The sequence below is a fragment of the Oncorhynchus mykiss genome, chromosome 11 (genome assembly GCF_013265735.2).
Source record: "Oncorhynchus mykiss isolate Arlee chromosome 11, USDA_OmykA_1.1, whole genome shotgun sequence".
NCBI lineage: Eukaryota > Metazoa > Chordata > Actinopteri > Salmoniformes > Salmonidae > Oncorhynchus > Oncorhynchus mykiss.
Genome location: NC_048575.1, coordinates 3,852,963 through 3,877,962, shown reverse-complemented (window position 1 = coordinate 3,877,962; position 25,000 = coordinate 3,852,963). Strand labels below are relative to the sequence as shown.

Sequence of the window (25,000 nt, the reverse complement as noted above, 5' to 3'; positions counted from 1 at the left end):
AACTGTATGCCTAACCCTAACCCTAACCACACTGCTAACTGTATGCCTAACCCTAACCACTCTGCTAACTGTATGCCTAACCTTAACCACACTGCTAACTGTATGCCTAACCCTAACCTCACTGCTAACTGTATGCCTAACCCTAACCCTAACCACACTGCAAACTATATGCCTAACCCTAACCACACTGCAAACTGTATGCCTAACCCTAACCACACTGCTAACTGTATGCCTAACCCTAACCACACTGCTAACTGTATGCCTAACCCTAACCACACTGCTAACTGTATGCCTAACTCTAACCACACTGCTAACTGTATGCCTAACCCTAACCACACTGCTAACTGTATGCCTAACCCTAACCACACTGCTAACTGTATGCCTAACCCTAACCTCACTGCTAACTGTATGCCTAACCCTAACCCTACAGCTCATCACGCCAGAGAACGTGTTTCCACTGCAAGCTTTCTTTCCTCTATGGCACAGGGCTGTTAATGAAGCTAACGCCTCCTCTATGGCACAGGGCTGTTAATGAAGCTAACGCCTCCTCTATGGCACTGAGCTGTTAATGAAGCTAACGCCTCCTCTATGGCACAGGGCTGTTAATGAAGCTAACGCCTCCTCTATGGCACTGAGCTGTTAATGAAGCTAACGCCTCCTCTATGACACTGAGCTGTTAATGAAGCTAACGCCTCCTCTATGACACTGAGCTGTTAATGAAGCTAACGCCTCCTCTATGACACTGAGCTGTTAATGAAGCTAACGCCTCCTCTATGACACTGAGCTGTTAATGAAGCTAACGCCTCCTCTATGGCACAGGGCTGTTAATGAAGCTAACGCCTCCTCTATGGCACTGAGCTGTTAATGAAGCTAACGCCTCCTCTATGACACTGAGCTGTTAATGAAGCTAACGCCTCCTCTATGACACTGAGCTGTTAATGAAGCTAACGCCTCCTCTATGGCACTGAGCTGTTAATGAAGCTAACGCCTCCTCTATGACACTGAGCTGTTAATGAAGCTAACGCCTCCTCTATGGCACTGAGCTGTTAATGAAGCTAACGCCTCCTCTATGACACTGAGCTGTTAATGAAGCTAACGCCTCCTCTATGACACTGAGCTGTTAATGAAGCTAACGCCTCCTCTATGGCACAGGGCTGTTAATGAAGCTAACGCCTCCTCTATGGCACTGAGCTGTTAATGAAGCTAACGCCTCCTCTATGACACTGAGCTGTTAATGAAGCTAACGCCTCCTCTATGACACTGAGCTGTTAATGAAGCTAATGCCTCCTCTATGACACTGAGCTGTTAATGAAGCTAATGCCTCCTCTATGGCACTGAGCTGTTAATGAAGCTAATGCCTCCTCTATGGCACTGGGCTGTTAATGAAGCTAACGCCTCCTCTATGGCACTGAGCTGTTAATGAAGCTAACGCCTCCTCTATGGCACAGGGCTGTTAATGAAGCTAACGCCTCCTCTATGACACTGAGCTGTTAATGAAGCTAACGCCTCCTCTATGGCACTGAGCTGTTAATGAAGCTAACGCCTCCTCTATGACACTGAGCTGTTAATGAAGCTAACGCCTCCTCTATGACACTGAGCTGTTAATGAAGCTAACGCCTCCTCTATGGCACTGAGCTGTTAATGAAGCTAACGCCTCCTCTATGACACTGAGCTGTTAATGAAGCTAATGCCTCCTCTATGACACTGAGCTGTTAATGAAGCTAACGCCTCCTCTATGACACTGAGCTGTTAATGAAGCTAATGCCTCCTCTATGGCACTGAGCTGTTAATGAAGCTAACGCCTCCTCTATGACACTGGGCTGTTAATGAAGCTAACGCCTCCTCTATGGCACTGGGCTGTTAATGACAATACCCGCTCCCAAGGACTGTGGGCTCTCCTTCTCCGTGGCCGACGTGAGTACGACATTTAAATGTGTTAACCCTTGCCAGGATTCCGGCGCAGACTGCATCCCCAGCCGTGTCCTCAGAGCATGTGCAGACCAGCTGGCTGGAGTGTTTACGGACATATTCAATCTCTCCCTATCCCAATCCGCTGTCCCCACATGCTTCAAGATGTCCACCATTGTTCCTGTACCCAAGAAAGCTAAGGTAACTGAACTAAGGTAACTGAACTAAATGACTGTAGCACTCACTTCCGTCATCATGAAGTGCTTTGAGAGACTAGTCAAGGACCACATCACCTCCACCTCACCTGACACCCTAGACCCACTCCAATTTGCTTACCGCCCCAATAGGTCCATAGGTGATGCAATCACCATTACACTGCACACTGCCCTATCCCAACTGGACAAGAGGAATACCTATGTAAGAATGCTATTCATTGACTACAGCACAGCCTTCAACACCATAGTACCCTCCAAGCTCATCATTAAGCTTGAGGCTCTGGGTCTGCACCCGCCCTGTACAACTGGGTCCTGGACTTCCTGACAGAACGCCCCCAGGTGGTGAAGGTAGGAAGCAACAGTGAAAAAAACGTCAAGTTCCTCGGAGTACACATCACTGACAATCTGAAATGGTCCACCCAGACAGACGGTGTGGTGGAAAAGGAGCAACAAGACCCTCCCCTAAGACCCTCACAAACCTTTACAGATCGAGAGCATCCTGTCGGGCTGTAGCACCGCCTGGTACGGCAACTGCACCGCCCGCAACCACAGGGCTCTCCAGAGGGTGGCGAGGTCAACGCATCACCGGGGGCTCATTGCCTGCCCTCCAGGACACCTACACCACCCGATGTCACAGGAAGGCCAAAAAGATCATCAAAGACAACAACCACCCGAGCCACTGCCTGTTCACCCCGCTATCATCCAGAAGGCGAGTTCAGTACAGGTGCATCAAAGCTGGGACCGAGAGACTGAAAAACAGCTTCTATCGCAAGGCCATCAGACTGTTAAACAGCCATCACTAGCCAGCTTCCACCCGGTTACTCAACTCTGCCCCTTATAGTCTGCTGCCCCATATACATAGACATGGAATCACTGGCCACTTTAATAATGTTTACATACTGCTTTACCCATCTCATATGTATTGACTGTATTATATTCTACTGTATTTTAGTCAATGCCACTCCGACGTTGTTCGATCTAATATTTATATATTTCTAAAATTCCATTCTTTCACTTTTAGATGTGTGTGTATTGTTGCAAATTGTTAGATATTACTGCACTGTTGGAGCTAAAAACACAAGCATATCACTACACCCGCACAAAACATCTGCTAAATATGTGTATGTGACCAATAACATTTGATTTGTCAACTAATCATCAAGCCCTTGACTGGGTGAATCAGGTGAGGTCATTCAGGGCTACAACAACACTGTAAAACTTCAGGAGAACCACGAGTCTACAGTCTCCCTGACATCTGTAGCTATCACTAGGAGAAACACTAGTCTACAGTGTCCCTCCAGTCTGTAGCTTTCACTAGGGGAACCACTAGACTACAGTGTCCCTGAGATCTGTAGCTTTCACTAGGAGAACCACTAGTCTACAGTGTCCCTGACATCTGTAGCTTTCACTAGGAGAACCACTAGACTACAGTGTCCCTGACATCTGTAGCTTTCACTAGGAGAACCACTAGTCTACAGTCTCCCTGACATCTGTAGCTTTCACTAGGAGAACCACTAGACTACAGTGTCCCTGACATCTGTAGCTTTCACTAGGAGAACCACTAGACTACAGTGTCCCTGACATCTGTAGCTTTCACTAGGGGAACCACTAGACTACAGTGTCCCTCCAGTCTGTAGCTTTCACTAGGAGAACCACGAGTCTACAGTGTCCCTGAGATCTGTAGCTTTCACTAGGAGAACCACGAGTCTACAGTGTCCCTCCAGTCTGTAGCTTTCACTAGGAGAACCACTAGACTACAGTGTCCTGACATCTGTAGCTTTCACTAGGAGAACCACTAGACTACAGTGTCCTGACATCTGTAGCTTTCACTAGGAGAACCACTAGCCTACAGTGTCCTGACATCTGTAGCTTTCACTAGGGGAACCACTAGACTACAGTGTCCCTCCAGTCTGTAGCTTTCACTAGGAGAACCACTAGACTACAGTGTCCCTGACATCTGTAGCTTTCACTAGGAGAACCACTAGTCTAGTGTCCCTCCAGTCTGTAGCTTTCACGAGGAGAACCACTAGTCTACAGTGTCCCTGACATCTGTAGCTTTCACTAGGGGAACCACTAGACTACAGTGTCCCTCCAGTCTGTAGCTTTCACTAGGAGAACCACTAGACTACAGTGTCCCTCCAGTCTGTAGCTTTCACTAGGAGAACCACTAGACTACAGTGTCCCTGACATCTGTAGCTTTCACTGGAGAACCACTAGACTACAGTGTCCTTGACATCTGTAGCTTTCACTAGGAGAACCACTAGACTACAGTGTCCCTGACATCTGTAGCTTTCACTAGGAGAACCACTAGTCTAGTGTCCCTCCAGTCTGTAGCTTTCACGAGGAGAACCACTAGACTACAGTGTCCCTCCAGTCTGTAGCTTTCACTAGGAGAACCACTAGTCTAGCGTCCCTCCAGTCTGTAGCTTTCACTAGGGGAACCAATAGACTACAGTGTCCCTGACATCTGTAGCTTTCACTAGGGGAACCACTAGACTACAGTGTCCCTGACATCTGTAGCTTTCACTAGGAGAACCACTAGACTACAGTGTCCCTCACATCTGGGCGGCAGGGTAGCCTAGTGGTTAGAGCGTTGGACTTGTAACCGGAAGGTTGCAAGTTCAAATCCCCCGAGCTGACAAGGTACAAATCTGTTGTTCTGCCCCTGAACAGGCAGTTAACCCACTGTTCCTAGGCTGTCATTGAAAATAAGAATTTGTTCTCAACTGACTTGCCTAGTTAAATAAAGGTAAATAATAAATCTGTAGATTTCAATTGCGTTACTGCTCCTCTGAAGATTAACATGGAGCAATGTGGAAAACCACTACTGCCAAAATAAAGGAAACTCCATCATAAAAGGATCTTAATAGGATGTTGGGCCTCCAGCCAGAACAGCTTCAATGCACCAAACAACTCTATTGGAGGGACCATTCATCCCATAATTTGGTGTTTTTGTTGATGGAAAACGCTGTCTCAGATGCCGCTCCCGAACTTTTTGTTTGGGTTGGTGAGTCACTGAGATCTCTTCTTCTGGCCACAGCATTTAAAAAAAAAATACGTGACCCTTAGCATTATGGGAGTCACTGAGATCTCTATCCCACATTTTAATGCAAGTGTTTCCTTTATTCTGGCAGTTACCTGTACATTCGCATATGGCTCCCATAGAAACAGTCACTTCCTGCCTGGGTCCTGACAGCCGACTAGGAGAGAGCGTGACATGAGGCAGAGCTCAATACGCGTGAATTCACCGAGGAACGGAGGTCTGTTTAAAACACTTCAGACAACAACAACAACAAATTTCAGACTGTGGATGTGTCCCAAATGCCACCCTATTCCCTTTATAGTGCACTACTTTAGAGCAGGACCCAATGGGACCTGGCACCCTATTCCCTTTATAGTGCACTACTTTTGAGCAGGACCCAATGGGACCTGGCACCCTATTCCCTTTATAGTGCACTACTTTAGAGCAGGACCAAATGGGACCTGGCACCCTACTCCCTTTATAGTGCACTACTTTAGAGCAGGACCAAATGGGACCTGACACCCTACTCCCTTTATAGTGCACTACTTTAGAGCAGGACCCAATGGGACCTGGCACCCTATTCCCTTTATAGTGCACTACTTTAGAGCAGGACCCAATGGGACCTGGCACCCTATTCCCTTTATAGTGCACTACTTTAGAGCAGGACCCAATGGGACCTGGCACCCTATTCCCTTTATAGTGCACTACTTTAGAGCAGGACCCAATGGGACCTGGCACCCTATTCCCCAGTTGGCCCTAGTCCAAATCAGTGTACTATAAAGGGAATTGGCTGCCATTTGGGACCAAACCTGGAAGTCATAGACCTCATATGAAACATGACACAAATCCAGGTCTTTGTCACAGAGCATTAAGGCAGAACTGATGGGTTTATGTGGGCTATTAGGTAACTGCACTAAACGCTTAAGGCCTGCAAATCAGGAGACGTTTTATAGTTAGATTTTTGTGGGGAACAAACAGAGTAACTACATCGTTTCTTTCTCCGGTGGTGGGATGTGACTATTTGCTAATGTGTCGGGCTGACAAAGACTGAGAAGGGATACTGGCTTGTGCTCTGGTCGGTCTGTGTGTGTGTTTAACCCCATGTCAAGCTAACACTTAAAAGACACGTCTCTCACTAATCTTCTCCTACTATCTGCTCCTCTCCCTTCAAGAGGACACTCCAGAAATGGGTGTGGGGGTGAGGTGTGCTGGGAGACTGATGGGTGCTGGGAGACTGAGGGGTGAAGGGAGGCAGATTGGTGAAGGGAGGCTGAAAGGTGAATGGAGGCTGATAGGTGAAGGGAGGCAGATTGGTGAAGGGAGGCTGATAGGTGAAGGGAGGTAAAGGGAGGCTGATAGGTGAAGGGAGGCTGAAAGGTGAAGGAAGGCTGATAGGTGAAGGGAGGCTGAAAGGTGAGGGAAGGCTGATAGGTGAAGGGAGGCTGATAGGTGAAGGGAGGCAGATTGGTGAAGGGAGGTGAAGGGAGGCTGATAGGTGAAGGGAGGCTGATAGGTGAAGGGAGGCTGATAGGTGAAGGGAGGCTGATAGGTGAAGGGAGGTGAAGGGAGGCTGATAGGTGAAGGGAGGCTGATAGGTGAAGGGAGGATGATAGGTGAAGGGAGGCTGATAGGTGAAGGGAGGTGAAGGGAGGCTGATAGGTGAAGGGAGGATGATAGGTGAAGGGAGGCTGATAGGTGAAGGGAGGTGAAGGGAGGCTGATAGGTGAAGGGAGGATGATAGGTGAAGGGAGGCTGATAGGTGAAGGGAGGTGAGGGAGGCTGATAGGTGAAGGGAGGATGATAGGTGAAGGGAGGTGAAGGGAGGCTGATAGGTGAAGGGAGGTGAAGGGAGGCTGATAGGTGAAGGGAGGTGAAGGGAGGCTGATAGGTGTAGGGAGGTGAAGGGAGGCTGATCGGTGAAGGTAGTTGTGTTAGGGGGCTCTGAGATGGTTGTTTGTAGTGAAGGCTAGTTGAGAAACGGAAGCAAAACAAATTCTTTCCGACTAAGGTCTCTCACCTCGTGATGTACTTGGAAATGTAAAGTGGTTTTAAAAACATCACACCCATTTGTAGAAGGCATGGGAGAGAAGGTCTCTCAACCACTAATGCTCGGCCTACATCAACCATCAACCCATTGAATAATCTGTACTACACTGCAAAGGATTGATCTCAGAACCACATTTGATGAATGCTTTAATTGTCATTATTCAACCACTAGTCTTGGCCGGTTACATACCGTATACCGGGGTATTGTCAAATACAGATGGTATGATTTTCAATACCGTAATGAATTTTTAAAAATATATTATATAAGAAAATGTTTGGGGGGAGAGGGGTTAGTTAGGTTACACACTCTCAGCGACACAAAGACAGACAGAGACAGACAGAGAGACAGATCAACAGAACAGAAAGACCTTTCCAACCAACCGACAGACAGATCAACAGAACAGAAAGACGAACCAACTGCCAGACAAGCCAGACGGTCCCCAACAGCTGATTGGGTAAGGTTGTGTGGGCCCCCTAGGGCCTCAGTAGAGCCCCTGAGGGGAACGTGCTGCCTCGCAGATACTTAAAAACAGAAAGGACTCTACGCTTCACAAAACCTCCCCCGTACCCCACCGTCCCCCCCAAGGCACTATAAGAGGTTCCTCTAAAGATGACCCCACCAGTGCTCCATGAATCAGCCCCTGCCATACATACCACTGACCAACAGCCCCCCCCACTCCTGCCTGCCAGTCTCTCAACAGGTGTCTCCCTCCAACGGCCCACAATCCATCTCACCCCACCCTGTCTGTCAATATGAAAGGGCTCTAGCCGTCAGGAGAGCAAGGAATGTATTGTGTGACGTGGAAATTGGTTCTCCCCCCCCTCTTCTCTCTGGCAGCAAACGAGCGCTCACCAGGGGCAAGGTCAGACGGCCAATTAATTGTGGCGGAACTGCAAGATGTTTTGGTTCTGTGGGGAAGCCTTGTGTAACTTAATGGTGTGAAAGTGTGTGTGTGTGTGTGTGTGTGTGTGTGTGTGTGTGTGTGTGTGTGTGTGAGAGAGAGAGAGAGAGAGACAGAGAGAGTGTGTGAACCTAACCAAATAACCAAATGCTGTTTTAGGTGGTGAGCGGCGGGAGGGATGGAGGGAGGGAGGGAGGGAGGCAGGGAAGGAGGCAGGGAAGGAGGGAGGGATGGAGGGAGGAAGGGAAGGAGGGAGGGAAGGAGGGAGGGAGGGAAGGAGGCAGGGAAGGAGGGAGGGAGGGAAGGAGGCAGGGAAGGAGGCAGGGAAGGAGGGAGGGATGGAGGCAGGGAAGGAGGGAGGGAAGGAGGGAGGGAAGGAGGGAAGGAGGGAGGGAGGGAAGGAGGCAGGGAAGGAGGGAGGGATGGAGGGAGGGATGGAGGCAGGGAAGGAGGGAGGAAAGGAAGGAGGGAGGGAGGGAAGGAGGGAGGGAAGGAAGGAGGGAGGAAGGGAAGGAGGCAGGGAAGGAGGGAGGGAGGGGAGGAGGGAGGGATGGAGGGAGGAAGGGAAGGAGGGAGGGAGGGAAGGAGGCAGGGAAGGAGGCAGGGAAGGAGGGAGGGATGGAGGCAGGGAAGGAGGGAGGGAAGGAGGGAGGGAAGGATAGAGGGAGGGATGGAGGCAGGGAAGGAGGGAGGAAAGGAAGAAGGGAGGGAAGGAGGCAGGGAAGGAGGGAGGGAAGGAGGGAGGGAAGGAGGGAGGGAAGGAGGCAGGGAAGGAGGGAGGGATGGAGGGAGGGATGGAGGGAGGAAGGGAAGGAGGGAGGGAAGGAGGGAGGGAGGCAGGGAAGGAGGGAGGGAGGGAAGGAGGCAGGGAAGGAGGCAGGAAAGGAGGGAGGGATGGAGGCAGGGAAGGAGGGAGGGAAGGAGGGAGGGAGGGAAGGAGGCAGGGAAGGAGGGAGGGATGGAGGGATGGAGGCAGGGAAGGAGGGAGGAAAGGAAGGAGGGAGGGAAGGAGGGAGGGATGGAGGCAGGGAAGGAGGGAGGGATGGAGGGAGGAAGGGAAGGAGGGAGGGAAGGAGGGAGGGAGGGAAGGAGGGAGGGAGGGAGGCAGGGAAGGAGGGAGGGATGGAGGGAGGAAGGGAAGGAGGGAGGGAAGGAGGGAGGGAGGGAAGGAGGCAGGGAAGGAGGGAGGGAGGGAAGGAGGCAGGGAAGGAGGCAGGGAAGGAGGGAGGGATGGAGGGAGGGAGGGAGGGAGGCAGGGAAGGAGGCAGGGAAGGAGGGAGGGATGGAGGGAGGAAGGGAAGGAGGGAGGGAAGGAGGGAGGGAGGGAAGGAGGCAGGGAAGGAGGGAGGGAGGGAAGGAGGCAGGGAAGGAGGCAGGGAAGGAGGGAGGGATGGAGGCAGGGAAGGAGGGAGGGAAGGAGGGAGGGAAGGAGGGAAGGAGGGAGGGAGGGAAGGAGGCAGGGAAGGAGGGAGGGATGGAGGGAGGGATGGAGGCAGGGAAGGAGGGAGGAAAGGAAGGAGGGAGGGAGGGAAGGAGGGAGGGAAGGAAGGAGGGAGGAAGGGAAGGAGGCAGGGAAGGAGGGAGGGAGGGGAGGAGGGAGGGAGGGAAGGAGGCAGGGAAGGAGGCAGGGAAGGAGGGAGGGATGGAGGCAGGGAAGGAGGGAGGGAAGGAGGGAGGGAAGGAGGGAGGGATAGAGGGAGGGATGGAGGCAGGGAAGGAGGGAGGAAAGGAAGAAGGGAGGGAAGGAGGCAGGGAAGGAGGGAGGGAAGGAGGGAGGGAAGGAGGCAGGGAAGGAGGGAGGGATGGAGGGAGGGATGGAGGGAGGAAGGGAAGGAGGGAGGGAAGGAGGGAGGGAGGCAGGGAAGGAGGGAGGGAGGGAAGGAGGCAGGGAAGGAGGCAGGAAAGGAGGGAGGGATGGAGGCAGGGAAGGAGGGAGGGAAGGAGGGAGGGAGGGAAGGAGGCAGGGAAGGAGGGAGGGATGGAGGGATGGAGGCAGGGAAGGAGGGAGGAAAGGAAGGAGGGAGGGAAGGAGGCAAGGAAGGAGGGAGGGAAGGAGGGAGGGATGGAGGCAGGGAAGGAGGGAGGGAAGGAGGGAGGGATGGAGGCAGGGAAGGAGGGAGGGATGGAGGCAGGGAAGGAGGGAGGGATGGAGGGATGGAAGGAGGCAGGGAAGGAGGGAGGGAGGGAAGGAAGGAGGGAGGGAAGGAGGCAAGGAAGGAGGCAGGGAAGGAGGGAGGGATGGAGGGAGGAAGGGAAGGAGGGAGGGAAGGAGGGAGGGAGGGAAGGAGGGAGGGAGGGAGGCAGGGAAGGAGGGAGGGATGGAGGGAGGAAGGGAAGGAGGGAGGGAAGGAGGGAGGGAGGGAAGGAGGCAGGGAAGGAGGGAGGGAGGGAAGGAGGCAGGGAAGGAGGGAGGGATGGAGGCAGGAAGGAGGGAGGGAAGGAGGGAGGGAAGGAGGGAGGGAGGGAAGGAGGCAGGGAAGGAGGGAGGGATGGAGGGAGGGATGGAGGCAGGGAAGGAGGGAGGAAAGGAAGGAGGGAGGAAAGGAAGGAGGGAGGGAAGGAGGGAGGGAGGGATGGAGGCAGGGAAGGAGGGAGGGAAGGAGGGAGGGATGGAGGCAGGGAAGGAGGGAGGGATGGAGGCAGGGAAGGAGGGAGGGATGGAGGCAGGGAAGGAGGGAGGGAAGGAGGGAGGGAAGGAGGCAGGGAAGGAGGGAGGGAAGGAGGGAGGGAAGGAGGCAGGGAAGGAGGGAGGGAACGAGGGAGGAAGGGGGCAGGGAAGGAGGCAGGGAAGGAGGGAGGGATGGGGGGGTGTGATGGGGAGAGGGAGAGAGAGACGGGGGAGAGAGAGAAAGAGAGAGGGAGATGGAGAGAGAGACTTGTATAAGGTAAAGGTTGCAGGCTTGTCCACAGCACAAGGTGCACCTGTGTAATAATCATGCTGTCTAATCAGTTTATTGATATGCCACACCTGTCAGGTGGATGGATTATTTTGGCAAAGGAGAAATGCTCACTAACAGGGATGTTAGTCAACACATTTGTGCACACCATTTTTAGAGAAATAAGCTTTTTGTGCATGTGGAACATTTCTGGGGATCTTTTATTTTAGCTCATGAAAACATGGGTCCAACACTTTACACGTTGTGTTTAATATTTATGTTCTGTGTAGTTTTGGTGAGCATCATGTGTTAATAGCCCTCCTACAGACGTGAAGATACGATGCCCCGTGGGACCAGCGTGACACAGCTGAGCACTGCACAAAAGCAGGAACACACACACACGCACACACACACGCACACACACACACACAGTCCTGCGTGCGGCAGACAGTAGTCACCTTGTCGCCTTCGATTTTCCTCGGCCCATGTTCCTGGAGCGACACCTCACACACAGCTCAACGGACAGAGGGCTCTGATAGGCTACTGCTGTGGGCCGAGGGCTCTGATAGGCTAGTGCTGCCCGACGCTGACATTTCTGTTACTTCAGCTCTGCAGAACAAACAGAATCCACTCAGCCTAACAAGTGTCCCAGAATCCACTCAGCCTAACAAGTGTCCCAGAATCCACTCAGCCTAACAAGTGTCCCAGAATCCACTCAGCCTAACAAGTGTCCCAGAATCCACTCTGCCAAACAAGTGTCCCAGAATCCACTCTGCCAAACAAGTGTCCCAGAATCCACTTTACCAAGCAGACAGGAAATCAGGTGATTAATGGAAAAACAGCTAAACATATCATCCTGTCCCTCCCCGATAGCACTGTCTGTGCGTGTCTGTGGTGTCTGTGTGTATGTGTGTCTGTGTGTATGTGGTGTCTGTATGTGTCTGTGGTGTGTGGTGTCAGTATTGTATGTGTGTGTTGATGTCTGTGTGTGTAAGATGGGATAAGATCTCTCTCCCTCTCCTCTCCTCCCCTCTCCCTCTTCTCTCTCTCCATCCCTCCCCCCTCTCTCTCCCTCCCCCTCTCTCTCCTCCCCTCTCCCTCTTCTCTCTCTCTCTCTCTCTCTCTCTCTCCCTCCCCCTCTCTCTCCTCCTCTCTCTCTCTCTCTCTCTCTCCCTCCCCCTCTCCTCCTCTCTCTCTCTCTCTCTCTCTCTCCCTCCCCCCCCTCTCTCCTCCTCCTCTCTCTCTCTCTCTCTCTCCCTCCCCCTCTCTCTCCTCCTCTCTCTCTCTCTCCCTCCCCCTCTCTCTCCTCCTCTCTCTCTCCCTCTTCTCTCTCTCTCTCTCCCTCCCTCCCTCCCTCCCTCTCTCTCTCTCTCTCCCTCCCTCCCTCCCTCTCTCTCTCCCCTCTCTCTCCTCCTCTCTCTCTCTCTCTCTCTCTCTCTCTCCCTCCCCCTCTCTCTCCTCCTCTCTCTCTCCCTCTTCTCTCTCTCTCTCTCCCTCCCTCCCTCCCTCCCTCTCTCTCTCTCTCTCTCTCCCTCCCTCCCTCCCTCCCTCCCTCCCTCTCTCTCTCCCCTCTCTCTCTCTCCTCCTCTCTCTCTCTCTCTCTCTCTCTCTCTCTCTCTCTCTCTCTCCCTCCCCCTCTCTCTCCTCCTCTCTCTCTCCCTCTTCTCTCTCTCTCTCTCTCCCTCCCTCCCTCCCTCTCTCTCTCTCTCTCTCCCTCCCTCCCTCTCTCCCTCCCTCCCTCCCTCCCTCCCTCCCTCCCTCCCTCCCTCTCTCTCTCTCTCTCTCTCTCTCCCTCCCTCCCTCCCTCCCTCCCTCCCTCCCTCCCTGAAAGTTCCTCTTCCATTCTAGTTCTATAGGAAAATAATATTGGTAAAGAACTGCTTCAGTATATAACGTTGGAGACGTCAGTACATCTGTGGCCCTTGTCCCTGGGCTGGCTGACATGTGTTGGGCAGATGGCACAGACTAGAGAGATGGCCAGAGGTGGCACCCAGCTCTCTCTCTCTCTCTCTCTCGCTACCATCCCAACCACATCATGGAACAGAACCCTTCATTTCACTCATCATGAGCAGCAGGAAATCCCCTATGGGTGGTGCCCTGACATAACTCTATGTATGAGAAAGTGTGTCTGTCTGTGTGTGTGTGTCTCTCTCTGTTTGACGAGCTCCAGGAAACAGTTATCAGTCCCAACTTAGAGATGTAGCATTCATTCATTCCCACTCACCACATTTACAGCTCTGTCTAATTACACAGACAAGATCTCATTATTGCTCTTCCCCCTCTCTCTCTCTCTCTTTCCCCTCTCTCTCTCTTTCTCCTCTCTCTCTCTTTCCCCTCTCTCTCTCTCTCTCGTTCCCCTCTCTCTCTCTTTCCCCTCTCTCTCTCTCTTTCCCCTCTCTCTCTCTTTCCCCTCTCTCTCTCTCGCTCTTTCCCCCCTCTCTCTCTCTCTCTCTTTCCCCTCTCTCTCTCTTTCTCCTCTCTCTCTTTCCCCCCTCTCTCTCTCTCGTTCCCCTCTCTCTCTCTTTCCCCTCTCTCGCTCTTTCCCCTCTCTCTCTTTCCCCTCTCTCTCTTTCTCCTCTCTCTCTCTTTCCCCTCTCTCTCTCTTTCTCCTCTCTCTCTCTTTCTCCTCTCTCTCTCTTTCCCCTCTCTCTCTCTTTCTCCTCTCTCTCTTTCCCCCCTCTCTCTCTCTCGTTCCCCTCTCTCTCTCTTTCCCCTCTCTCTCTCTTTCCCCTCTATCTCTCTTATCAATAAATTGAATTGATTTCAACTGACTGATTTCCTTCTATGAACCATAACTCAGTAACGTCTTTTAAATTGTTGCATGTTGCGTTTATATTTTTGATCATGGTAAATGGTGTGTGTGTTGTTCAGGAGTGTAACAAGGTGCATTCAGAAAGTATTCAGAACCCTTTACATGCCAAAGCCAAACCGAGCTGTTGAATTGTTCACTCATTAAATATAACACGTATTCCTAAAATACACTCCTTTCGGAAAGTATTCAGACCCCTTCCCTTTTTCCACATTATGTTACGTTACAGCCTTACATTAGATAGATTTAATAATTATTTTCCCTCATCAATTTGCACACAATACCCCATGACATCACAATACCCCATGACATCATAATACCCCATGACATCATAATACCCCATGACATCACAATACCCCATGACATCATAATACCCCATGACATCATAATACCCCATGACATCACAATACCCCATGACATCACAATACCCCATGACATCACAATACCCCATGACATCACAATACCCCATGACATCATAATACCCCATGACATCACAATACCCCATGACATCATAATACCCCATGACATCACAATACCCCATGACATCACAATACCCCATAATGACATCACAATACCCCATAATGACATCACAATACCCCATAATGAAAAAGCAAAAATAGGTTTTGATTTTATTGCAAATGTAATAAAAACAAAAATACCTTATTTACATAAGTATTCAGACCCTTTGCTATGAGACTCTAAATTGAGCTCAGGTGCATCCTGTTTCCATCGATCATCGTTAAGATGTCTCTACAACTTGATTGGAGTTCACCTGTGGTAAATTAAACTGATTGGACATGATTTGTAAAGGCACACACCTGTCTATACAAGGTCACACAGTTGACAGTGCATGTCAGAGAAAAAACCAAGCCATGAGGTCGAAGGAATTGTCCGTACAGCTCCGAGACAGGATTGTGTCGAGGCACAGATCTGGGAAAAGGTACCAAAAAAATGCAGCATTGAAGGTCCCCAAGAACACAGTGGCCTCCATCATTCTTAAATGGAAGAAGTTTGGAACCACCAAGGCTCTTCCTAGAGCTGGCCGCCTGGCTAAACTGAGCAATCGGGGGAGACGGGCCTTGGTCAGGGAGGTGACCAAGAACCCAATGGTCACTCTGACAGACCTCCAGAGTTCCTCTGTGGAGATGGGAGAACCTTCCAGAAGAACAACCATCTCCACCAATCAGGCCTTTATGGTAGAGTGGACAGACAAGGCCGTAAAAGGCTCATGACAGCCCACTTAGCGTTTGCCAAATGGCACCTAAAGGACTCTCAGACCATGAGAAACAAGATTCTCTGGTCTGATGAAACCAAGATGGAACTCTTTGGCCTGAATGCCAAGCGTCACTTCTGGAGGAAACCTGGCACCATCCCTAAGGTGAAGCATGGGGGTGGCAGCATCATGCTGTGGGGATGATTTTCAGCAGCAGGGACTGGGAGACTAGTCAGGATCGAGGCAAAGATGAACGGAGCAAAGTACAGAGAGATCTTAATGAAAACCTGCTCCAGAGCGCTCAGGATCTCAGACTGGGGCGAAGGTTCACCTTCCATCAGGACAACGACCCTAAGCACACAGCCAAGACAACGCAGGAGCGGCTTCGGGACAAGTCTCTGAATGTCCTTGAGTGGCCCAGCCAGAGTCCGAACTTGAACCCGATCAAACGTCTTTGGAGAGACCTGAAAATAGCTGTGCAGCAACGCTCCCCATCCAACCTGACAGATTTCAGTTTTTAAGTTGTATAACTTTGCTAAAATTCAACCTGAGGTATTGTTTTTTTTTTTTTTTAAACCAGGTTTGCTGTTCATTTGAGCAACATGAGATGGAAGGAAATTCCATACAATAATCATAATAATAAATATAATAAATATATATAATGTTGTACACTTTCTTGAATTTGTTCTGGATTTGGGGGACTGTGAAAAGACCCCTGGTGGCATGTCTGGGGGGATAAGTGTGTGTGTGTGTCAGAGATGTGTGTAAGTTGACTAAGCAAACCATTTGGGATTTTCAACACATGAATGTTTCTTATAGTGTGTGTGTGTGTGTGTGTGTGTGTGTGTGTGTGTGTGTGTGTGTGTGTGTGTGTGTGTGTGTGTGTGTGTGTGTGTGTGTTGTTCAGAGGTGTAACACGGACATAGATGGTGTGTGTGTGTGTGTGTGTGCTTGTTTCAATAGCACTGCGAACAGTGATAACCCTAATCCCTCTCTTCTCCTCTCTCCTCTCGTAGGCTTCAAACAGCATAGTGACGCAAAACATCCCGCTTGATGTCACGTTGCCTTGATGTCACTTTCCCAGCATGCATTGTCATGTTAAACCTCCTTTACCGTGACGTCGTTTACCAAACACACGCAAACACACGCTGTGTATGTTAAATGTTGCTTTGCAGGGGACGTGGGGACGACGGGGTCCCCTTATTGTCCTCTCATTGTTGGGGTGTTTTCTTTGAGGGTCGGGTCCCGGGGTTTTCGTGGGTGACCAGAGGACAAACCCTGGAGAGAAGCCTCTGTCCTAACAGTTGGTCACGGCCCACTGCTCTTGGCAACAACAGCCGTCCTGGCAGGCATCGCTAGGCTAGCTAGCTGTGTAGGGTAGCTGTCACCGGCGTAACACAGTTTGTTCTCGCTCGACCCAAGGTTGGAGTTCACCCCCCCCAAAAAAAATGTCCTGTACAAAAATATCTTTCAGTCAGGCAGCCAATCACAAAGTCCCGATCGCTGTCCATGGAGCTGAAGTTGTGACTTGTCTATGTAGCTGCCTATCGAATCGATTATAGGCTTTCTGTAGTTCCAGGGTGTATAGCTTTGCTTTAGCTAATTTAATACATGTTTATTGTTAGGCCTATTTGGTGGTTAAACCGAGCATTTCGCGACGCTCTACACGGTTTCACAAGGCTGTCATATAGACTGTTGGCTGGTGGCAAAAACAACCTAATGGCTTGGCCAGTCATTAAAGACGGGCATTCAAACAACAGCATACTAATCAGCAACCAACTGTGAAACATAAAGCCGTCCTATATATCCTATAGGTCCTGTAGAAAGTGAAAGTGCATAGCCCATACCGATTAATCAGCCGAATTAAAAATAAATAAATAAATAAATATATTTAGATTTTTAAAATACATTTATATGTAATAATGAAAATGACAACAATACTGAATTAAACTTTTATTTTAACTTAATATAATACATCAATAAAATCTATTTAGCCACAAATAAATAATGAAACACGTTCAATTTGGTTTAAATCATGCAAAAACTAAGTGTTGGAGAAGAAAGTAAAAGTGCAATATGTGCCATGTAAGAAAGATAACGTTTAAGTTCCTTGCTCAGAACATGAGAACATATGAAAGCTGGTGGTTCATTTTAACATGAGTCTTCAATATTCCCAGGTAAGAAGTTTTAGGTTGTAGTTATTATAGGAATTATAGGACTATTTCTCTCTATACCATTTGTATTTCATTAACCTTTGACTATTGGATGTTCTTATAGGCACTTTAGTATTGCCAGTGTAACAGTATAGCTTCCGTCCCTCTCCTTGCTCGTCCCTGGGCTCGAACCAGGAACACAACGACAACAGCCACCATCGAAGCAGTGTTACCCATGCAGAGCAAGGGAAACAACCACCCCAAGGCTCAGAGCGAGTGACGTTTGAAACGCTATTAGCGTGTGCTAACTAGCTAGCCATTTCACTTCGGTTACACCAGCCTCATCTCGGGAGTTGATAGGCTTGAAGTCATAAACAGCGCAATGCTTGACGCACAACGAAGAGCTGCTGGCAAAAACGCACTAAAGTGCTGTTTGAATGAATGTTTACGCGCCTGCTTCTGCCTACCATCGCTCAGTCAGATACTTAGATACTTGTATGCTCAGTCAGATTAGGAACTGCTAAAGAACCGCTAAAGAACTGCTAAAGAACCGTTAAAGAACCGCTAAAGAACTGTTAAAGAACCACTAAAGAACTGTTAAAGAACCACTAAAGAACCGCTAAAGATGATCATTTGTTTGTTATCTGCAAATACAATTAATCTCTTTCCTTAACGTGTTGAGGCCGGGAATTAAGGAGAACGAATCAATCAAAGATGTCGCAGAACTACTGCATTTGAAACACTTCTCCCTTCAGGCCAGTTTCCCTGACGTTTCTACGGGCAAATCAAGCTGTTTTAAAAAAAAAAAAACATTTACTGTCGCTGTCACTTCTGCGGAGAGATCGTTTTTCTAAACTAAAACTCAAAAGAACTACCTGAGTAGAATACCTGAGTAAGCGCTAGTGATTTCATTAGCGGCGACATAGCCTTGACCACAGCATCTGTTCACCAATATCCCCTTAACTTTCAATCAGTTCAGTTAGTTATTTGTTTCATTGGCACTTTGATTTGTCACTTTCTTGAAACCCAAGAAATAAATATTTCGCTTCCTAGTACATATAGAATTTAAAAAAGTTAATGAATTACTATTTTGGAGGTTTACTGTCGGCTTGGGAGGCATCCAGATTTTCATACCGACATATCGTTCATATCGCCATCCCAGGATTTATGGTATTACCGACATAGTACACAAGGGGGCACTAAAACACAAAAACAACTCATTGGGCATCTTTACCAGCATGGCAACAAAATTAGCACCATAGCGAATTATCATGGAGAGGAGAGGGAAGGAGAGGAGAAGAGATGAGGAGAGGAGTGGAGAGGAGAGGAGAGGAGAGGAGTGGAGTGGAGTGGAGTGGAGTGGAGAGGAGTGGAGAGGAGAGGAGAGGAGTGGAGAGGAGAGGAGAGGAGAGGAGAGGAGAGGAGAGGAGAGGAGAGGAGAGGAGAGGAGAGGAGAGGAGAGGAGAGGAGAAGAGAAGAGAAGAGAAGAGAAGAGAAGAGAAGAGAAGAGAAGAGAAGAGAAGAGAAGAGAAGAGAAGAGAAGAGAAGAGAGAGGAGAGGAGAGGAGAGGAGAGGAGAGGAGAGGAGAGGAATTAGCCCCAAGTCAGTCAGAAAGGCTTAATTAAGGAGAGGAGAGGCTTTCAAGGATCTGGGAAAAAAGTATGTCCTATGTTTAGATTTGATAACATAAGCAACAGGTTTTCTGCTTGGGAGGAGCAGGATAAAGAGACACCTCCTGAATACAACCCCACCTGACTGGCTGTTCCACACACTTCGCGAATATAGAGAGCTGGCTGGACACACACACACTAAATAAGGGCATCCTGACATTCAGAGATCATTATTTGGAAGGAAAAACAGAGAGAAAGAAACAAAGTGTGTGTGTGTATGTCGGCCTGTGTGTCTATCAGTGTGTGTGTGTGTATCAGCGTGTGTGTGTGTGTGTGTGTGTGTGTGTGTGTGTATCAGTGTGTGTGTGTGTATCAGTGTGTGTGTGTGTATCAGTGTGTGTGTGTGTGTATCAGTGTGTGTGTGTGTGTGTGTATCAGTGTGTGTGTGTGTGTGTGTGTGTATCAGTGTTGTGTATCAGTGTGTGTGTGTATCAGTGTGTGTGTGTGTGTCGGCTTGTGTGTGTATCAGACTTCAGGTCATTAATGACGAACTGAGACAGACAAAACCCTCTGGTCCGGAGCCAAGGGCCAGTCACTGTTGAGACAGTGAGACAGACAAAACCCTTTGGTTTGGAGCCAAGGGCCAGTCACTGTTAATGAGACAGTGAGACAGACAAAACCCTCTGGTTTGGAGCCAAGGGCCAGTCACTGTTAATGAGACAGTGAGACAGACAAAACCCTCTGGTTTGGAGCTAAGGGCCAGTCAATGTTAATGAGACAGTGAGACAGACAAAACCCCAAAGCATTACCACAATAAAACCCAAACACAACGTAGAACCAAAATCCAACCAAAACCTCACCAAGACGCCACCAAGACCCAACCAAGACGCCACCAAAACCCAACCAAGACGCCACCAAGACCCAACCAAGACGCCACCAAAACCCAACCAAGACGCCACCAAAACCCAACCAAGACGCCACCAAAACCCAACCAAGACCCCACCAAAACCCAACCAAGACCCCACCAAAACCCAACCAAGACGCCACCAAAACCCAACCAAGATGCCACAAAAACCCAACCAAGACGCCATATTCCCCTAATCCCTCCCTCCCCTCCTCCCTCCTCCCTCCCCAGGTGTAGTTGGTTAGTTATCCTACCTGGTCGTGGCTGGCTTCGATGGAGCTCCCGATGCCGTGGAAAGTCATCTGTACAGGTGAGAGTGTCAGGTAGGTCATGAACTCTCTACCATTCTGACCATCGCTGTACAGCACCTGGAAGACACAGGGACAAACACACAATGACAATTACACCACTGTTCAAAGTTTGAGGTCAGTTTTTGAAAGAAAAGCACATTTTTTGTCCAATAAAATAACATAAAATTGATCAGAAATACAGTGTAGACATTGTTAATGTTGTAAATGACTATTGTAGCTGGAAACGGCTGATTTTTTATGGAATATCTACATAGGCGTACAGAGGCCCATAATCAGCAACCATCACTCCTGTGTTCCAATGGCACGTTGTGTTAGCTAATCCAAGTTTATAATTTTAAAAGGCTAATTGATCATTAGAAAACCCTTTTGCAATTATGTTAGTACATCTGAAAACTATTGTTATGTTTAAAGAAGCAATACAACTGGCCTTCTTTAGACTAGTTGAGTATCTGGAGCATCAGCATTTGTGGGTTCGATTACAGGCTCAAAATGGCCAGAAACAAAAACCTTTCTTCTGAAACTCGTCAGGCTATTCTTGTTCTGAGAAATGAAGGCTGTTCCATGTGATAAATTGCCAAGAAACTGAAGATCTCGTACAACGCTGTGTACTACTCCCTTCACAGAACAGCGCAAACTGTCTCTAACCAGAATAGAAAGAAGAGTGAGAGGCCCCGGTGCACAACTGAGCAAGAGGACAAGTACATTAGAGTGTCTAGTTTGAGAAACTGACGGCTCACAAGTATTTAACTGGCAGCATCATTAAATTGTACCCGCAAAACACCAGTCTCAACATCAACAGTAAACAGAACAGTGAGGGTAAGGGTGGATTGAGATGTAGCCCACTCAGAAAAAACATCTCTCTAGTTTAACCTGACAGATGTGGTGGATAGAGAGACACAACCTCATGCAACAACAGATATCTCTAGTTTAACCTGGCAGATGTGGTGGATAGAGAGATACAACCTCATGCAACAACAGATATCTCTAGTTTAACCTGACAGATGTGGTGGATAGAGAGACACAACCTCATGCAACAACAGATATCTCTAGTTTAACCTGGTGGGTTTTAAGATGGACGCACCGGTGCGTCAGTAGACTCTAGGGAGATAAGAAAGAGACATGGTTTGTTCTGACTTCCCAGTTCCAGTCTGGTTTTAACACTGTAGAGCTGCTATGCCCTTGCTAACTCTGATTAATAACATAGTCCTGTATATCACACCACCCACTGAATCCTCATAGGACAAATAAAAATTGATTTGATATAATACATTCATTCACTAAATATTGTGTGTGTGTGTGTGACCTTCCACCAAGCAGAGAGAACAGACCAGAGGTATCCTGAAACATCCCAGCAGGGAGAACAGACAAGAGGAATCCTGAAACATCCCAGCAGAGAGAACAGACCAGAGGTATCCTGAAACATCCCAGCAGGGAGAACAGACCAGAGGTATCCTGAAACATCCCAGCAGAGAGAACAGACCAGAGGTATCCTGAAACATCCCAGCAGAGAGAACAGACCAGAGGTATCCTGAAACATCCCAGCAGAGAGAACAGACCAGAGGTATCCTGAAACATCCCAGCAGAGAGAACAGACCAGAGGGATCCTGAAATATCCCAGCAGGGAGAACAAACCAGAGGTATCCTGAAACATCCCAGCAGGGAGAACAGACCAGAGGTATCCTGAAACATCACAGCAGGGAGAACAGACCAAAGGTATCCTGAAACATCCCAGCAGGGAGAACAGACCAGAGGTATCCTGAAACATCACAGCAGGGAGAACAGACCAGAGGTATCCTGAAACATCCCAGCAGAGAGAACAGACCAGAGGTATCCTGAAACATCCCAGCAGAGAGAACAGACCAGACGTATCCTGAAACATCCCAGCAGGGAGAACAGACCAGAGGTATCCTGAAACATCCCAGCAGGGAGAACAGACCAGAGGTATCCTGAAACATCCCAGCAGGGAGAACAGACCAGAGGTATCCTGAAACATCCCAGCAGGGAGAACAGACCAGAGGTATCCTGAAACATCCCAGCAGAGAGAACAGACCAGAGGTATCCTGAAACATCCCAGCAGGGAGAACAGACCAGAGGTATCCTGAAACATCCCAGCAGGGAGAACAGACCAGAGGTATCCTGAAACATCCCAGCAGGGAGAACAGACCAGTGGTATCCTGAAACATCCCAGAAGAGAGAACAGACCAGAGGTATCCTGAAACATCCCAGCAGGGAGAACAGACCAGAGGTATCCTGAAACATCCCAGCAGGGAGAACAGACCAGAGGTATCCTGAAACATCCCAGCAGAAAGAACAGACCAGAGGTATCCTGAAACATCCCAGCAGAGAGAACAGACCAGAGGTATCCTGAAACATCCCAGCAGAGAGAACAGACCAGAGGTATCCTGAAACATCCCAGCAGGGAGAACAGACCAGTGGAATCCTGAAATATCCCAGCAGAGAGAACAGACCAGAGGTATCCTGAAACATCCCAGCAGAGAGAACAGACCAGAGGTATCCTGAAACATCCCAGCAGAGAGAACAGACCAGAGGTATCCTGAAACATCCCAGCAGAGAGAACAGACCAGAGGTATCCTGAAACATCCCAGCAGAGAGAACAGACCAGAGGTATCCTGAAACATCCCAGCAGAGAGAACAGACCAGAGGGATCCTGAAATATCCCAGCAGGGAGAACAGACCAGAGGTATCCTGAAACATCCCAGCAGGGAGAACAGACCAGAGGTATCCTGAAACATCCCAGCAGGGAGAACAGACCAAAGGTATCCTGAAACATCCCAGCAGGGAGAACAGACCAGAGGTATCCTGAAACATCACAGCAGGGAGAACAGACCAGAGGTATCCTGAAACATCCCAGCAGAGAGAACAGACCAGAGGTATCCTGAAACATCCCAGCAGAGAGAACAGACCAGACGTATCCTGAAACATCCCAGCAGGGAGAACAGACCAGAGGTATCCTGAAACATCCCAGCAGGGAGAACAGACCAGAGGTATCCTGAAACATCCCAGCAGGGAGAACAGACCAGAGGTATCCTGAAACATCCCAGCAGAGAGAACAGACCAGAGGTATCCTGAAACATCCCAGCAGGGAGAACAGACCAGAGGTATCCTGAAACATCCCAGCAGGGAGAACAGACCAGAGGTATCCTGAAACATCCCAGCAGGGAGAACAGACCAGTGGTATCCTGAAACATCCCAGAAGAGAGAACAGACCAGAGGTATCCTGAAACATCCCAGCAGGGAGAACAGACCAGAGGTATCCTGAAACATCCCAGCAGGGAGAACAGACCAGAGGTATCCTGAAACATCCCAGCAGAAAGAACAGACCAGAGGTATCCTGAAACATCCCAGCAGAGAGAACAGACCAGAGGTATCCTGAAACATCCCAGCAGAGAGAACAGACCAGAGGTATCCTGAAACATCCCAGCAGGGAGAACAGACCAGTGGAATCCTGAAATATCCCAGCAGAGAGAACAGACCAGAGGTATCCTGAAACATCCCAGCAGAGAGAACAGACCAGAGGTATCCTGAAACATCCCAGCAGAGAGAACAGACCAGAGGTATCCTGAAACATCCCAGCAGAGAGAACAGACCAGAGGTATCCTGAAACATCCCAGCAGAGAGAACAGACCAGAGGTATCCTGAAACATCCCAGCAGAGAGAACAGACCAGAGGGATCCTGAAATATCCCAGCAGGGAGAACAGACCAGAGGTATCCTGAAACATCCCAGCAGGGAGAACAGACCAGAGGTATCCTGAAACATCCCAGCAGAGAGAACAGACCAGAGGTATCCTGAAACATCCCAGCAGAGAGAACAGACCAGACGTATCCTGAAACATCCCAGCAGGGAGAACAGACCAGAGGTATCCTGAAACATCCCAGCAGAGAGAACAGACCAGACGTATCCTGAAACATCCCAGCAGAGAGAACAGACCAGAGGTATCCTGAAACATCCCAGCAAGGAGAACAGACCAGAGGTATCCTGAAACATCCCAGCAGGGAGAACAGACCAGAGGTATCCTGAAACATCCCAGCAGGGAGAAGAGACCAGAGGTATCTTGAAACATCCCAGCAGAGAGAACAGACCAGAGGTATCCTGAAACATCCCAGCAGGGAGAACAGACCAGAGGTATCCTGAAACATCCCAGCAGGGAGAACAGACCAGAGGTATCCTGAAACATCCCAGCAGGGAGAACAGACCAGTGGTATCCTGAAACATCCCAGCAGAGAGAACAGACCAGAGGTATCCTGAAACATCCCAGCAGGGAGAACAGACCAGAGGTATCCTGAAACATCCCAGCAGGGAGAACAGACCAGAGGTATCCTGAAACATCCCAGCAGAGAGAACAGACCAGAAGTATCCTGAAACATCCCAGCAGGGAGAACAGACCAGAGGTATCCTGAAACATCCCAGCAGAGAGAACAGACCAGAGGTATCCTGAAACATCCCAGCAGGGAGAACAGACCAGAGGTATCCTGAAACATCCCAGCAGGGAGAACAGACCAGAGGTATCCTGAAACATCCCAGCAGAGAGAACAGACCAGAGGTATCCTGAAACATCCCAGCAGAGAGAACAGACCAGAGGTATCCTGAAACATCCCAGCAGGGAGAACAGACCAGAGGTATCCTGAAACATCCCAGCAGAGAGAACAGACCAGACGTATCCTGAAACATCCCAGCAGAGAGAACAGACCAGAGGTATCCTGAAACATCCCAGCAGAGAGAACAGACCAGACGTATCCTGAAACATCCCAGCAGGGAGAACAGACCAGACGTATCCTGAAACATCCCAGCAGAGAGAACAGACCAGAGGTATCCTGAAACATCCCAGCAGAGAGAACAGACCAGAGGTATCCTGAAACATCCCAGCAGAGAGAACAGACCAGAGGTATCCTGAAACATCCCAGCAGAGAGAACAGACCAGACGTATCCTGAAACATCCCAGCAGAGAGAACAGACCAGACGTATCCTGAAACATCCCAGCAGGGAGAACAGACCAGAGGTATCCTGAAAC

General features: G+C 49.4%; 1 protein-coding gene across 4 annotated transcripts in view; it reads right to left on the bottom strand.

The window, feature by feature from the left end:
• The window catches only part of stau2 (staufen double-stranded RNA binding protein 2), a 277,260-nt gene that overhangs the window by 83,171 nt on the left and 169,089 nt on the right, over positions 1 to 25,000 (bottom strand). For all 4 annotated transcript variants that reach the window (XR_005034534.1, XM_036934668.1, XM_036934669.1 and 1 more), the window contains exon 14: positions 19,913 to 20,026. Coding sequence is in view for 3 of the 4 variants with exons in the window: in XM_036934668.1 (XP_036790563.1) it covers positions 19,913 to 20,026 (114 nt within the window). In the remaining variant the exon portion in view is untranslated. The remainder of the gene's footprint in view (positions 1 to 19,912; positions 20,027 to 25,000) is intronic.